The 16,967-nt window shown below is 40.4% G+C and overlaps 1 protein-coding gene across 6 annotated transcripts in view; it reads right to left on the minus strand.

Annotated features, from left to right (window-relative positions):
- Window positions 1–16,967, minus strand: part of Odad2 (outer dynein arm docking complex subunit 2) — a 194,265-nt gene that overhangs the window by 90,542 nt on the left and 86,756 nt on the right. For 5 of the 6 annotated variants that reach the window (XM_039096476.2, XM_039096475.2, XM_039096478.2 and 2 more), the window contains one exon: window positions 1,398–1,512. The exons of the other annotated variant lie outside the window; for it this stretch is intronic. In XM_039096476.2, the coding sequence (XP_038952404.1) occupies window positions 1,398–1,512 (115 nt within the window). The remainder of the gene's footprint in view (window positions 1–1,397; window positions 1,513–16,967) is intronic. 6 annotated transcript variants of the gene reach the window in all.

A 16,967-nucleotide genomic window follows, 5' to 3' on the forward strand; every position in this document is an offset into this window, starting at 1 on the left:
TTGAGACCCCATATGTACAACAATGCCAAGCAACCAGAGCTTCCAGGGACTAAGCCACTACCTAAAGACTATACATGGACTGACCCTGGACTCTGACCTCATAGGTAGCAGTGAATATCCTAGTAAGAGCACCAGTGGAAGGGGAAGCCCTGGGTCCTGCTAAGACTGAACCCCCAGTGAACTAGATTGTTGGGGGGAGGGCCCCAATGGGGAGAGGATGGGGAGGGGAACACCCATAAAGAAGTGGAGGGGGAGGGGGATGTTTGCCTGGAAACCGGGAAAGGGAATAACACTCGAAATGTATATGAGAAATACTCAAGTTAATAAAAAAATTTTTTTGTTTGCATTTTAATAGAAATCATATTATACATTTACTGCAGCTTGCCTCTTGTTTTAATACATTTTATAAGATATTGCAACACTGCCAAACACATTAGATACATTTCTTTTGTATTACTGTGTTGTATAATACAATATTAATTATTAATCAGTTGCCCATTTTCCTCTAGGTGAATGCTTGAGATCTTTACCAGTTTTTTTTTCATTCATTTGTGCTGTGGTAAAAATATGGTTCAATAATCATTTTATAGCAGCAAAACCTAGTAACCCTCACAACTCCCCTTTTTCATATTTAGGATGATGATTTAGGTCACACTAAAGTTTTATAGAAATTAATTCTTTAATAATAAATTAAAACATTCAGTGGCAATGGTCTTTTAAGAGAAATTGGGAGATGTGCAGTAAAGATAAGAGAAGCGGGCCGGGTTTGCAGGCAAGTCCCTAAATCAGAGCGACTCAATCAGGGGGCTGTGGGGGTAAGGAGGATCTGCCTGTAAGCTGAGGTCGCCCTGGAAGCTGAGTAGGACTCTACCAAAGCATATTTTGGAGCACATATGAGACCCAGGTTCCATTTCAATGCCACGAAAAGAAAAGCAGGCTCAAAGAGATCTTTGAAAAAAACAAAATGTACAAATGCAAACTAAAGTAACTAATAAATGTTTTTCAACAAATAAATTTTTTGACCCTGACTTTAATATTATGTCACCTTTTCAAGGACACCTTGCTGTGGCTACTGCTATAACCCTGGGAAAACAGCCAAGGTCCCCCATTTTGTCCTTCTCATAAGCAACAGAAAATGTAATGTAGTCATTTTCTCATCTCCTAAAGGAAAAGAACAAAGCTACTTTGTGATCACCTTTTTCATGTTATCTACTTTCATGTGATATTTTTGAACAACCAAAAGAAAGCGTTACTAAAAGTCATTTACTATAAATATTTAGTCATCTTTTTCTACCAGATCAATCTGACCAAGAGTGAGTCCGAATAAATGAGTACCCTGTGCTGACACGACACAAATGTTTAGAAGTTCCAGAACAGACCAGTTCTATTTCATCTACCTTCGCATTTTCAATGCAGGGACAGAGCGCCCACGCTGCACTGGCCTTCACATCTGGGTGTGGGTTTTTGAGCAGAGACCACAATAAGCGAACTCCATCTAAGCGATCAATTATCCTGTGGAGAAGCCAAAAACAGTGGTGTGACCTGTTAAGCTGTAAGCAAACTGGATCATTCAAAGAGCCCCCCTAGTCACACAATTCTAGTTTGGGCCGAGACACTCTGTTGGGGTCTCTTTTAATCAATACTCGAAGAACAACAGGATGTATGCTGTGGAATGCTCAAGCCCTGTGATTCCAGCTTCAACCTTCTTGACTCAGTCAGCTTGCTGAATGACAATTATGATTTGTGTAAACTAAAACCAAGCCACACAACGTCTTAATTCGCTGTACAGACTGCCTCCATGTAAAACACTGGTTTCTTTCACATAATAGCATTTAACTCCCCAAAACAAAATATTTGTGCCTCAGAGTTGTGTAGTTAGTTATCTTCTTATGTGGCCTGTGTTTAGCTGACTTACCTTATGGCACGACATATTTCAAACTCCTTCAGCCTTAGTTTGGCATTAGGAATTAAAATCATCGCACTACCATGCATCATTTGTTGGGCACAAACAACACATAACTTGTTTTCCATTTGTTCCTTCCCAGCAAGCCTAGCACAGCCCACAGTATTGTAATCACTTAAACATACTATAATCAAAGTCTCTTCATAACTAGCTGTAAAACGAATTATCATCAGAGTCATCTCTGCACCATCTGTCTTCTGTTTATGTGTCAATCAGCCCAGGGAACAGAGCCTTGCAAGAAGGGCCACAGAGTGCTGGGGGGTGGAGGATGAGGCCAAACAAACCTTAATATCCTTCACAAGCATGGCTTTGTTCATGGGGGTGCACTAAACTCAAAACAGATGAGGAAAGATAAGGACTGTCCCAGTTCCTGTGACATTTAATCTCCGGTTGAGTTGAACACATGTAGTACTTAGCCCAAATAGACTAAATCGTAGCTTTTAAAACTCTATCAAATCTCCCTTTACAGTAGACGTTTTAAGAAACCTACATTTCTTTATTATTTGAGATGTTTCCCAGGGGAAGACATTATCCAACCATTCCAAGTGGCTTATGGGCCGCGTTGTGCAATGGGTGACACTAACAATCTTATAGCAAGATAGAAGCTGGCTTTTCTTCTCTCTCTCTTCAGAAATGAACTCTTAAAAAATAACTTCTTCTGAGATAATTCAGCACTAAAGGATGCTCGGTGCTTTTTCAGAGGACACAGGTTTAGTTCCTAGCACCGAAACTGGTAGCTCACAATTGTCTGCCTGTAACTCCAGTTCCAGCAGATCCACTGCTCTCTTCTGGAACACACCTGCCCACAAACATATAAGCATATGTCTATTCTTTAATTAACTAAAATTAAAAGTAAATAAGGAAGGAAGCAATCCAGAAGTCATTCTATGTTAACCACTAGCCTCCAAATGCCCACTCACATATGCACACTCAGGAGCATATACATACAGGTATATATATGCATACATGTACACATACATATACATGCCTTGCACACATGTGTGCACACACATGCACACAGATATAAATCAGACGTCCTTCTCCCCAGACAAAATTTTACAATTAGCTACAAAAATTCACCCTTCGTTGTAGAAGTAGATCCACTGTCCCTCTTTCACTCAGTAGCCTCAGAAATTCCTCAGCTGCTTAGTTATAATGAATAAGGACTATGATCCATTCCTGGTGTCTTAAACGTCTCAGGAGGACAAGCGTAATAGCATGGTGTGAGGAAAATACCGAAACCACGCGCACACACGGGAACTGAGTCAAGAGACGCAAACCCCACAGGTTAGCCCCATCCCTCACCTGCCCCATCCTTGTTGACAATTGCTGACTCCACGCCCCCATCCCTTTGTCTGTCACCTGCTCCTTGTCTTCACTCTCTTCCCTCAGCTCTGTGGCAGAATCCACATGCCTCGCCTTGATATGTTCAGCCTCTCTCTACTCCCAATCCTACAATACATCCCTTGGAAGCCATGCTCAAGTTTCTGCACAAGCTCCCTGTGAACAGTGAGTGACCCAGGCATGTGTGTTCTGTCCCTACCTTGCTCCAGCCTATTGAGCAATTCACAGTCAAAGGAGTCTTTTAGGGCTAAGCCATCTCCAATGGCTTCCCGTTTGCCTGGGTAGTATTAAAGCCCTTATTCTGGGTTCAGTAATTTTGTTTAAGAAAGTAATTTATTCTTTCCAAATCTCTTATCCAAACAATTGCTCATAAAAGTCCATGATTGTTGACCAAACACTAAAGACTAGGCATTCAAAAATAATAAGTACATTCGACTTCCATTACCGGGGATGGCTGGGCTGATGAGAATAGGCTTCTCCTTGTGAGCCTCTGGCCCAAGCATTTCCACTAACTGATCTGGTAAATCCTGTTCCACGTATGTTTTAAAATGATAGCTCCTGAATAAACATGGTACAGCACTGTACCTCACTTTTAAACTAAGTTCATCAAACAAGTATTTGAAAGGCACAGAGCAGCTTTTGGTGCTTACAGATTCTGGGCACAGCTTCAGAACTTTTCTTAGGGGCATTTGATGACATCATCATCACAATCCAAGGCGTAAAAAATGCACTAATGTGGGACAAACAGACTGTCAATGGACGATCTGTGTGTAGCGTAAGAGCTGAGGCCAGATGGCAGGTTGGAGCTGAGCATTCTGAGGCACCCTGTGGACACCAGCACGGGAGGCTGAGGTGGGAGTTACTCAAGACCCCGTGTAGTATTAATAATAAAGGGAGAATGTCACTTTTCTGACTTTAGCTAGAAAGATATGCTCTGAACAGCTCAGAAATTTTCAGTGTTCTCATACATCCAAACCTCAGAGGATAAAAATCAAAGGATATTCATAATTTTTAAAGAATTTTTGTTTCATTATTAATTGTAGGAGACAGGTACACACGAGTGAAAGTGTCTTTGGAAACAAGAGCGACTCCCGGTGTCCTCGTTCTTGGGGTTGGGGATTTAGCTCAGGGGTTTAGCTAGCGCTTGCCTAGCAAGCACAAGGCCCTGGGTTCAGTCTCCAGCTCCAAAAAGAAAAAAATGGAAACAAGAGGCCCAGATCCACCCAGAGCTGGAACTACAGATGGGTGAGCCACTGTGAGTACTGGGAACTGATTTTAGCTCCTCTCCGAGAGCAGCATGTCCTCTTAACTGCTGAGCACTGCAGAATGTTCCAGCCCCTGTAATCTTGAGAGTACAGAATTCAACAACACAGATCTACAAAAGAGGACTGCTTACATGCTAACTCTCTTTCAAGAAAGTGCAGTCTGGTGCAGGACTAGGAGCCATTGCTGGAGCAAGTTTGTGCATACGTACCAAGTGCACAGAGCCAATGCTCCTGTGGACCACAGGACAGCTGTTTGCCACTAGCAGGCCCAGTGTGATCCAATGCTCAGGGTCTCCGTGAAAAATCACCTGAGAATCTCAGACTTGGGAGACTGAAGCAGAAGGATCTGGAGATCCAGGCCAGCTTGGATTACACAAGAGACTCTGTCCCAGCATGATAGGTAGATCTGAGTTCAAGGTCAGCCTGGTCTACAAGGTGAGTTTCAGGACAACCAGGGCTATCAAAAGAAACCCTGTCTTGGAAAATAAAAGCCAAAAAAAGAATAATAAAAAAATAAAATAAAAAAGAAAGAGAAAGAAAGGAAGGAAGGAAGGAAGGAAGGAAGGAAGGAAGGAAGGGAGGGAGGAAGGAAGGAAGGAAGGAAGGAAGGAAGAATGAATAAGATAAACAAAAACCCTAAAAACCTCTTCTAGGGGTCTAATCCTTTTCTGGAGCCTCAGCACACTGCTTTGCCTGTAGTTCTATGCTCTCCCTGCTCAATAACTGGACAACCTTCCTGACAGCAGCACCATACAAGGCTCTCCATGCACAGGGCCCTGTGACCACACCTGAGGACACTGCTCAATCAGATCTGAAGTCTTTGCTTCTTTCTTTTTCAGGAAACCAGAAAAGCCTCTCCCAGCACAAGCACATTCCTTTGTAAACCTCCCACTTGCAAAGCACAGGCCTCCATTCTAACTCTAACCAGTAATTTTTTTTTAATTTGAAATTGTCTCTAGATTGAGCACATATTTACAAAGAATCTCTTTATGAGTTCATGGCTTCTTGTGGCGTGATGGTGGTCTCACGGGTGATATTAATTTAAATACCTCGCCATTTTCCATGTATCTACACCCTTTCTGTAGCTCTTAAATGGACTGTCAACTTGGTTTGACTTGGTTCCCAGTAGCGGTAACTCTCCTCATCCTTATAGCAAGGGACGTTTACCTTCATCGCTGACTTCACAGACGAAGCTGACATGTGCATTTTCAGAATCTTCTGCTTTGTGATGGAAATCAAATGGTTGGAGAATAATAGCTCTAGGGAGATGACTGGGCATTCAATTTCCAACGTTTAAGAAAAATTAATAGCAATACTGGGTTTGGTGGCACACAGCTGTAGCTCCAGTACTGGGAGATCAAGGCAAGAGGATTGGATGTTCAAGGTCATCTTCAGATGCATAGTGCATGATGAGGTACATGAGACCCTATCTCCACATCTCCTTCCCCAACAAAACACAGACAAATAAAACACGCAAATTTGAAAAAGATGCAGCTGCTTCAGTTTCCTGGTCTCCTGTGTTGTGTTAACATTACCAGGACTGAAAGATGTCTGGCTGGCTTCCTTGACCACCAAGACCACAGATATAAACAATTTGTTTTGTATCATGAGCATGGGTAAGACTAATGGTTCTTTCTGGGAAGAAATGTATTTTGAAACAACAATTTTGCATGTTTTATAATAACACAGTAAGAGAGGCTTCATCATCCAGCTTCCAAAGCTAAGCATACCAGTTAGTTACATTGGTGACCCTGGGAGCTCTCCACAGTGAATATGGGAATCCCTCTTTTCACTGGAAAGGTCACCCTGACAGGTGCTGTCTGAATAGCCCATCTGTATTTTGTAATTCTCATCTAACATAGTTACTTTATTGGAAATTGTGAAATAGAGCTCTTTCCCACTTTCTGTCTTCTGGCTAGAGCAGCTGACATTCTGGAGAATTCCCCTCATGGACCACAGCTTGCCTAAGTTCCCACAATGCAAGCTGAGTGCTCCATCTTCTGTCCTATGAGTGCTCCATCTTCTGTTCTGAGTGCTCATCTTCTGTCCTATGAGTGCTCCATCTTCTGTCCTATGAGTGCTCCATCTTCTGTCCTATGAGTGCTCCATCTTCTGTTCTGAGTGCTCCATCTTCTGTTCTATGAGTGCTCCATCTTCTGTCCTATGAGTGCGCCATCTTCTGTCCTATGAGTGCTCCATCTTCTGTTCTATGTGTGCTCCATCTTCTGTCCTATGAGTGCTCCATCTTCTGTTCTATGTGTGCTCCATCTTCTGTCCTATGAGTGCTCCGTCTTCTGTCCTATGAGTGCTCCATCTTCTGTTCTGAGTGCTCCATCTTCTGTTCTATGAGTGCTCCATCTTCTGTCCTGAGTGCTCCATCTTCTGTTCTATGAGTGCTCCATCTTCTGTTCTGAGTGCTCCATCTTCTGTTCTATGAGTGCTCCATCTTCTGTTCTATGAGTGCCCCATCTTCTGTCCTATGAGTGCCCCATCTTCTGTTCTGTGTGCCCCATCTTCTGTCCTATGAGTGCCCCATCTTCTGTCCTATGAGTGCTCCGTCTTCTGTTCTGAGTGCTCCATCTTCTGTTCTATGAGTGCTCCATCTTCTGTTCTGTGTGCTCCATCTTCTGTCCTATGAGTGCTCCATCTTCTGTTCTATGTGTGCTCCATCTTCTGTTCTATGAGTGCTCCATCTCCATCTTCTGTTCTGAGTGCTCCATCTTCTGTTCTATGAGTGCTCCATCTTCTGTTCTGTGTGCTCCATCTTCTGTCCTATGAGTGCTCCATCTTCTGTCCTATGAGTGCTCCATCTTCTGTCCTATGAGTGCTCCATCTTCTGTTCTGAGTGCTTCATCTTCTGTTTTATGAGTGCCCCATCTTCTGTCCTATGAGTGCTCCATCTTCTGTCCTATGAGTGCCCCATCTTCTGTCCTATGAGTGCTCCATCTTCTGTCCTATGAGTGCTCCATCTTCTGTTCTGAGTGCTCCATCTTCTGTTCTATGAGTGCCCCATCTTCTGTCCTATGAGTGCTCCATCTTCTGTTCTATGAGTGCTCCATCTTCTGTTCTATGTGTGCTCCATCTTCTGTCCTATGAGTGCTCCATCTTCTGTTCTATGAGTGCCCCATCTTCTGTCCTATGAGTGCTCCATCTTCTGTCCTATGAGTGCTCCATCTTCTGTTCTATGAGTGCTCCATCTTCTGTCCTATGAGTGCTCCATCTTCTGTCCTATGAGTGCTCCATCTTCTGTTTTATGAGTGCCCCATCTTCTGTCCTATGAGTGCTCCATCTTCTGTTCTATGAGTGCTCCATCTTCTGTCCTATGAGTGCCCCATCTTCTGTCCTATGAGTGCTCCATCTTCTGTTCTATGTGTACTCCATCTTCTGTTCTATGAGTGCTCCATCTTCTGTCCTATAAGTGCTCCATCTTCTGTTATATGAGTGCTCCATCCTTCTGTTTTAGTGCACTTGTGGTAGAGCTGCAGCAGGCTTGCTGTCTTCCTAACTCTTCTTCATTACTTATATTTTACATTGTTGGCTCTATCACTTATTTACTTTGTGATCTTGAGCTTTAGCATATCTTCAGAATATGCTTCCATACCTCCAAACAACAAAATAATATTTTTCTTTTTTTATAACAAACTCTACCCACAATCTCTTTATTACTTGAATTTTCTTTAAGCAGCTTTTTCCCCTAGAGAAAAAACATCATTGATTTTATCCCAAAATGTACTGAATAGATATATAGACAGCTATTGCTGTACACATTATATAATATACATATACATATACTTGTCTTATCTATTGCCTATTGATATCTCTTCCTGTACCGTGTGAAGTTAACTTGTATAAAGACCTCTATAAACCCACTGAATAAGTATTCCTTGATCTTGAAGAGCAATTTGTATAATTTAACTTTCTTCCCTCAATGTGTGTAAAGAGTAAATAAAAATTCTAGGCTAATAAAGCACTAATTATTAGAAATAAAGAATTCATGTGTTAGGCTTATAGCATACTGGTTCTGGCAAAGGAAGAGCATTGTGAATTTTCAGATAATTAAACTTTCAGATCCCCATGGAAAAAAAGAATGGCTTTTCAAAGAGTAAAGTAATGACCAAAAAGGAGAGAGAAGAAACAGGAGCCAAGTGCCTGTGGTATGTTATTAAATAAAATAGTATATGTATAATTAGAATAGCAAGGAGGAGGAAATTGCTATTTGTGAAGGTAATAATTGAGATCATTCTAAAATTGATGGAGAACATCAATTCCCAGGTCGAAGGATCTCATTAAAACCCAAACAGAATGAACAACAATAATTGTTTAAAACCCATACCCATGTACACATAAATTGCGGAAATCCAAATACAAAGAGGCTTGAAGTTAACAAAGAAAATGGATTATGCCTGAGTCAGTCCTTACTAAAACAGCAGCAGCCAGATGCCGGACTGACTGCTAAACAGCAGAATCCCCAGAACGCTGCCGATTAAGAAGGTTAAATGTAAATGCTCTGGCAGACTGGTACTCTGTGCAAGCCTACTTCCTGCTTCATAGAGGTGGTTGTATTTTTCCATTGCACAAGTGGTAAGGGAGCTTCATGGGGCTCCTTTAAGAGGCCCTGCTTCCATTCATGAAGACTCCAAACTCATGATATAGCCACTTCCCATGTCCCACCATCAAATGCCCTCATACTGGGGATTAGATTTCAACATCTAAATTTGGAGGGACACAAACATTAAGTCTGAGGACATTACGGATAAAGAACGACGTACATAAAATCTGGTCTCTCGATGGAACAAGGGAAAGAAGGCATCAGGGTGACATTTATAAACTATGGGAGAAAATTATCAAGTTAGACTTCTATATTGAGTGAAAAATATCCTCCAAAAATGATGGTGAAAATTCCTTGCCCTTGCCCGAGCCCTGTAGCACAATGAAGGCTCAGTGAGCAGTCATCAAGAGTAGAGGGCAGCATAGCCACAGCCCAGCACAGGGTCAGAACCGAGAGTGATGCTGTGGGCATCTCTTGAGCATAGGAGAAAATAGTTATGAAGTCTCAGATTCTAGACAGTGGGATTAAATGAAGCTTTGGAAATAAAGCCAAGGAAGAAATAACCTGAGTAACGAGGAAGACATTACTGAGAGCTGACTGAGATGCCTGGACACGGTGAAGGGAGTGCAAACATGGTGGAGAAACCTGCTGTGGGACACCAGAGGCTGAGCTGGGTGAGGGAAACAGAAACAGTATGAAGTATCCGAGGCTGAACAGGAGACTAGAAAGAACGTCTAGTATCTGGACAATCCATCATGGTAGCCGTGATTTGAATGTGAAATGTCTCCCAAAGGCATGGTCCCATGAATCGTCAGAGGTGAAGATTTGGGAAAGCGACAAGTTTATAAGGGCTCTGACCCAACTGATGGATTAGTCATGTGACAGCATTATTCGAGGTAATGGGGTCTATTTGGAGACATTAGATGACAGGGCGCAGGTCAATGAAGGGTACGCCTTGTCCAGGAGGACCCTCTCCTCCCTGGTTTCCTTTCCCTGGCTCGCCTTTCTCTTTCCTGGCACCGTGAAATAGGCAGCTTTGCTCCACGGTGCGGCCTGTGCCATGCTGCTGAATTTCACAATAGCTTAAAACGCAGTGGAGACAGCTCTGGAACCCGAGAGCCAAAGTAAACTTTTCCACTTTTAAATTCTTTTTCTCAGGAATTTTGTCACTACAACAAAAACCTGAATAACTTCAGGGTGAGTCAGCGCCCAGAACAGCTGCAAAGGCTGGAGCTGTGGAAGACTGGAAGATCTGGAGGTGCGGGGAGAACTAGCAGAGGAAGATGAAGAAGGGCTCATACTGGCCAAGGAGGAGAACTACAAACAGAGAAATTAGAGCACACAGAAGTGTAACTATGATTTTAAAAAGGTACAAGTCCTTTCTCAGGAGTTTGTGAAGTAAAAGTTTTAATAATATAAATATAGAGAATACCAAACAAAACACTTATCTGGTCTGACTCAATATTTATTTTTATTGTTTCATTCAGTTGGGATTGAAACAACCCCCTGTCCAGGTCCTTGCTTATGTTCCTGAGTGAGCTGATACTCAGCTACATCCTCGACCCTAATCAATTCTTAAATGATAGTCAAGTGTATATTTATAAAAAGTGACCATCTCCCTGGGCAACGAAACTAAAACTGAAAGAAAAAAAAAAAAACCCTGAAATCACAGAAATTGTATTCCCTTACTGGTTTAAACAGGAATTGGTAACAAATATGGAAAATACAGAAATTTTAGAAATTAAGCAACAGTTAATTTCTATGTGCAAGAAAAATATCCAATGGAAGTATCAGAGATAGCAAAGAGAAGTGAGCAGACTTATGCTTATTCCAGCACTGTGTACAGGGTACTGGACAGTGCACAGTGGTTAGGTAGGAAAACAACAGCCTCTGTCGGCTGGTGAATACTATTCTGCTACAGAAAGAACAAAAGCCTGAAATATTCCACCAACACAGATGGAAATATGGGGAATTCTATTAAAGGCAACAAGGCAGATGAAACAAGTTATTACTTGTCTCACCCATTTATAGAAAAACACCTAAAAATAGTGTCTTCAAACATTACAGAATGGTAATACAGGGGATGCAGGAGGGGATTACAGAGAAACCAGTCAGGCGAGAAGAATGAGTTCTAATCTTCAGTGAGGACTGTATCATTTACAATAATTCAATATGTGTTTTACGAAAAAGGAAAGTTTCTCTCTGTTCAACTCTTCTAACACTAAGAAGCGACACATACTCAAGAGATGGAGATGACAGCTAGGGCTTCAGGCTGGAGAGGCGGTCAGTGATTGAGAACAATTGTTGGTCTTGCAGAGGACCTGGTTTGGGTTCCTAGTACCCATATGGCAGCTTGTAAACATTTGTAACGCCAGGTTGAAGAGATCTAACACTTTCTTCTGAAATCCCCAGGCACCAGGCACAGACGTGGTGCATAGATATACATCCAGGCAAAACACTCATGTACAAAAATAAAATAGATCTCAAAAAGAATTTTTAAATAATTTTCCTGACTTCAGTACTATACATTGTTGTGTCACCAATAATATAATCCAGAAACATTTACAATCATTGTATGTCTATATACTTTCTTGAACCTTAGGGATTTTAAATAGAAAATAACGGTAAATATTTTGAGGTCGATGAAAATCAAAACGACTATTGAGCACTCAGCCCCAAATGGATAATCTATATCAGACATGAACACACATGCACATGTTCATACATATACATGAAACTCAGGGAGCATCACAGAAGAAGAGATGGATATAATTTAAATGCCAATTAGATGGCAAGAAGTATCATGAAATTCTACTATCCAGATACGATACAGCAGTTGCAGCCATGGACACAAGCATCTACAGAAACATGCATAATATTTAGGCTTCTAGCTTCCTACCATGAATAGGGAAAGTACCCATAAGCCCACATGTGTCCTGGGGTGTTATTATTGACTTTAATTGAATAAAGAGAGACTATCATTTTGTATAAAAGTGTAGCCACTAGAGTCCAATTGGGATTATATAGAAAGAAGAAAAGATACCAGAAGGTGTGAGGAAAAGTCATTATAATATGTTGTACATGTATATGAAATTGTTAAAAACCAAAAAAAAAAAAAAAGGTGACTCCTTAGGTTTCTAAACTAGAATCATTTGGAAGAAGTCTAGGAAATTCCATCAGGGAGAGAGCTGGATCCTCAGAAGTGTGGACAATCCTGAGAAATCAGAAGAGATTATTCTCTGCCCATATTCCCAAGCCAAAAGGAAATCGCCTAGTTCTATCTGTGCCCCTTAGGCATAGGGAACTAGGAGCAATGAGGGGCAGGATCATTCGGGTTTCTGCCTGTATCAAGAGCTGAAAGCCAGTTGCCAGGAGCACCTACATACCTGAGAGCAGAGCTCTCTATTCCCTGATCTTGCTGAAAGAAAACAGGTCTACAGGAGTGCTGACACACAGGCTTACAGGAGGATCAAGCCACTGTCAGAGACATCAAGACAAGCTAACACTAGAGACAACCTGATGGCAAGAGGCAAGCTCAGGAACCTAAGCAACAGAAACTAAGACTACTTGGCATCATCAGAGCCCAGTTCTCCCACCAAAGCAAATACTGGATATCCAAACACACCAGAAAAGCAAGATTTAGATTTAAAACACAATTTATAATGATGATGGAAGACTTTAAGAAGGAAATAAATAACTCCCTTCAAGAAATACAGGACAACACAAGTAGAAGTAAACAAGTAGAAGCCCTTAAAGAGGAAACACAAAAATCCCTTAAAGAATTACAGGAAAACACAACAAAAAAGGTGAAGAAATGGAAAAAAATGTACAGAATTAAAAAATGGAAATAGCAACAATAAAGAAAGCACAAAGGGAGACAACGCTGGAGATAGAAAACCTAAAAATGAGATCAGGAGTCATAGACAAAAGCATCACCAACAGAATATAAGAAATAGAAGAGAGAATCTAGGGGCAGAAGATATCATAGAAAACATTGACATAAAAGTCAAAGAAAATGTAAAACGCAAAAAGCTTCTAGCCAAAAACATCCAGGATATGCAAGACACAATGAGAAGATCAAACCTAAGGATAATAGGTAGAGAAGAGACTGAAGACTCCCAACTTGAAGGGCCAGTAAATATCTTCAACAAAATAAAAGAAGAAAATTTCCCTAACCTCAAGAAAGAGATACCCATAGACATATAAGAAGCCTACAGAACTCCAAATAGATTGGATCAGAGAAGAAACTCCTCCTGTCACATAATAGGCAAAACACCAAATGCACAAAACAAAGAAAGAATATTAAAAGCAGTAAGGGAAAATTGTCAAGTAACATATAAAGGCAGACCTATCAGAATTACAATAGACTTTTCAACAGAGACTATGAAACCCAGAAGATTCCAGGCAGATGTCATACAGACACTAAGAGAACACAAATGCTAGCCCAGGCTACTATTTCCAGCAAAATTCTCAATTAGCATAGGTGGAGAAACCAAGATATTCCATGACAAAACTAAATTTACACAATAACTTTCAAGAAATCCAGCCTTACAAAGGATAATAGATGGAAAACTCCAACACAAGGAGGGAAACTAAACCCTAGAAAAAGCAAGAATGTAATCTCTTTGCAACAAAACCAAAAGAAGAGAGACACACAAACATAATTCCACCTCTAAATATTAACAGGAAGAAACAATCACTATTCCTTAATATCTCTCAACATCAATGGACTCAATTCCCCAATAAAAAGACATAAACTAACAGACTAGGTACGTAAAGAGAACCCATCATTTTGCTGCATACAAGAAACACACCTTAAAGACAAAGACATTACCTCAGAGTAAAAGGCTGGGAAACAACTTTCAAAGGAAAGGTCCAAAGAAACAAGCTGGAGGGGCCATTCTAATACTGAATAAAATCGACTTTCAACCAAAAGTCATCAAAAAAGATAAGGAAGGACACTTCATATTCATCAAAGGAAAAATCCACCAAGATGAACTCTTAATCCTAAATATCTAATGCTCCAAATGCAAGGGCACCTACTAAAAGAAACCTTACTAAAGCTCAAAGCACACATTGCACACCATTCTCATCACAGAAATTAAACAGAGACATAGAGAAACTAACAGAAGTTATGAACAAAATGCACTTAACATATTTCATCCTAAAACAAAAGGATACACCTTCTTCTCAGCACCTCATGATACCTTCTCCAAAATTGATCATATAATCATTCACAAAACAGGACTAAACAGATATAAGGAGATTGAAATAATCCCATGCATCCTATCAGATCACCATGGACTAAGGTTGGTCTTCAATAATAACAATTACAACAGAAAGCTCATATATACAAGGAAGTTGGACAATGCTCTACTCACTGATAACTTGGTCAAAGAAGAAATAATAAAGGAACTAAAGATTTTTTGGAATTTAATGAAAATGAAGGCACAACATACACAAACTTATGGAACACAATGAAAGCAGTGTTAAGAGGAAAACTCATAGCTCTGAAGGCCTCCAAAAATAAACAGGAGAGAGCATACATCAGCAGCTTGACAGCACACCTCAAAGCTCTAGAACAAAAAGAAGCAAATACACCCAAGAGGAGTAGAAGGTAGGAAATAATCAAACTCAGACCTGAAATCAACCAAGTAGAAACAAAAAGGACTATACAAAGAATCAACAAAACCAGGAGCTGGGTTATTTGAGAAAATCAACAAGATAGATAATAAACCCTTAGTCAGACTAACCAGAGGGCACAGAGAGTGTATCCAAATTAATAAAATTCAAAATGAAAAGGGAGACTTGACAACAGAATCTGAGAAAATTCAAAAAATCATCAGATCCTACTACAAAAGCCTATACTCAACAAAGCTGGAAAATCTGGAGGAAGTGGACAATTTTCTAGGCAAATACCAGGTACCAAAGTTAAATCAGGAACAGATAAATCATCTAAACAACCCCATAACTCCTAACGAAATAGAGGCAGTTATTAAAAGTCTCCCAACCAAAAAGAGCCCAGGACCAGACGGGTGTAGTGCAGAATTCTATCAGACCTTCATAGAAGACCTCATACCAAAAGTGTCCAAATTATTCCACAAAATAGAAACAGACAGAGCACTACCAAATTCCTTCTATGAAGCCACACTCTTACACCTAAACCACACAAAGACCCAACAAAGAAAGAGAACTTCAGACCAATTTCCCTTATGAATATCGATGCAAAATTACTCAATAAAATTCTCACAAATCGATTCCAAGAACACATCAAAACAATCATCCATCATGATCAAGTAGGCTTCATCCCAGGGATGCAGGGATGGTTTAATATATGGAAAACCATCAACATAATCCACTACATAAACAAACTGAAAGAACAAAACCACATGATAATTTCATTAGATGCTGAGAAAGCATTTGACAAAATTCAACACCCCTTCATGATAAAAGTCCTGGAAAGATCAGGAATTCAAAGCCCATACCTAAACATAGTAAAAACAATATATAGCAAACCAGTAGCTAACATTAAACTAATTGGAGAGAAACTTGAAGCAATCCCACTAAAATCAGGGACTAGACAAGACTGCCCACTCTCCCCCTACTTATTCAATATAGTACTTAAAGTCATAGCCAGAGCAATCAGAAAATGAAAGGAGGTCAAAGGATACAGATTGGAACAGAAGAAGTCAAAATATCACTATTTGCAGATGATATGATAGCATAATTAAGTGACCCCAAAAGTTCTACCAGAAAACTCCTAAACATGATAAACCACTTGAGCAAAGTGGCTGGGTATAAAATTAACTCAAACAAATCAGTAACCTTCCTCTACTCAAAGGATAAATAGGCTGAGAAGGAAATTAGGGAAAAATGACACCCTTCACAATTGTCCCAAATAATATAAAATACCTCGGCATGACTTTAACCAAGCAAGTGAAAGATCTGTATGACAAGAACTTCGTCTCTGAAGAAATAAGTTGAAGATCTCAGAAGATAGAAAGACCACCCATGCTCATGGATTGAGAGGATTAATAAAGTAAAAATGGCCATTTTGCCAAAAGCAGCTACAGTTTCAATGCAATCCCCATCAAAATTCCTATGCAATTCTTCATAGAATTAGAAAGAGCAATTTGCAAGTTCATTTGGAATAACAAAAAACCCAGGATAGCAAAAACTATATTCAAAAATAAAAGAACTTCTGGGGGCATCACTATCCTTGACCTCAAGCAGTATTACAGAGCAATAGTCATAAAAACTGTATGGTATTGGTACAGAGACAGACAGATAGATCAGTGGAATATGATTGAAGGCCCAGAAATGAACCCACACACCTATGGTCACTTGGAAAAAAGATAGCATTTTCAACAAATGGTACTGGTTCAACTAGAGGTCAGCATGTAGAAGAATGCAAATCGATTCATTCTTACTGCCCTGTGCAAAGCTTAAGTCTAAGTGGATCAAGGACCGCCACATCAAACCAGATACACTCAAACTAATAGAAGAAAAAGTGGGGAAGAGTCTTGAACACATGTGCACTGGGGAAAATTTCCTGAACAAAATACCAATGGCTTATGCTTTAAGATCAAGAATCGACCAATGGGACCTTATAAAACTGCAAAGCTTCTGTAAGGCAAAGGACACTGTTGTTAGGACAAAATGGCAACCAACAGATTGGGAAAAGATCTTTACCAAACATACAACTGATAGAGGGCTAATATCCAAAATATAGAAAGAACGCAAGAAGTTAGACTCCAGAGAGCCAAATAATCCCATTAAAAATGGGGTACAGAGCTAAACAAAGTATTCTCAGCTGAGGAATATTGAATGGCTGAGAAGTATCTAG

This window comes from Rattus norvegicus, chromosome 17, assembly GCF_036323735.1.
Source record: "Rattus norvegicus strain BN/NHsdMcwi chromosome 17, GRCr8, whole genome shotgun sequence".
NCBI classification, from domain to species: Eukaryota; Metazoa; Chordata; class Mammalia; order Rodentia; family Muridae; genus Rattus; species Rattus norvegicus.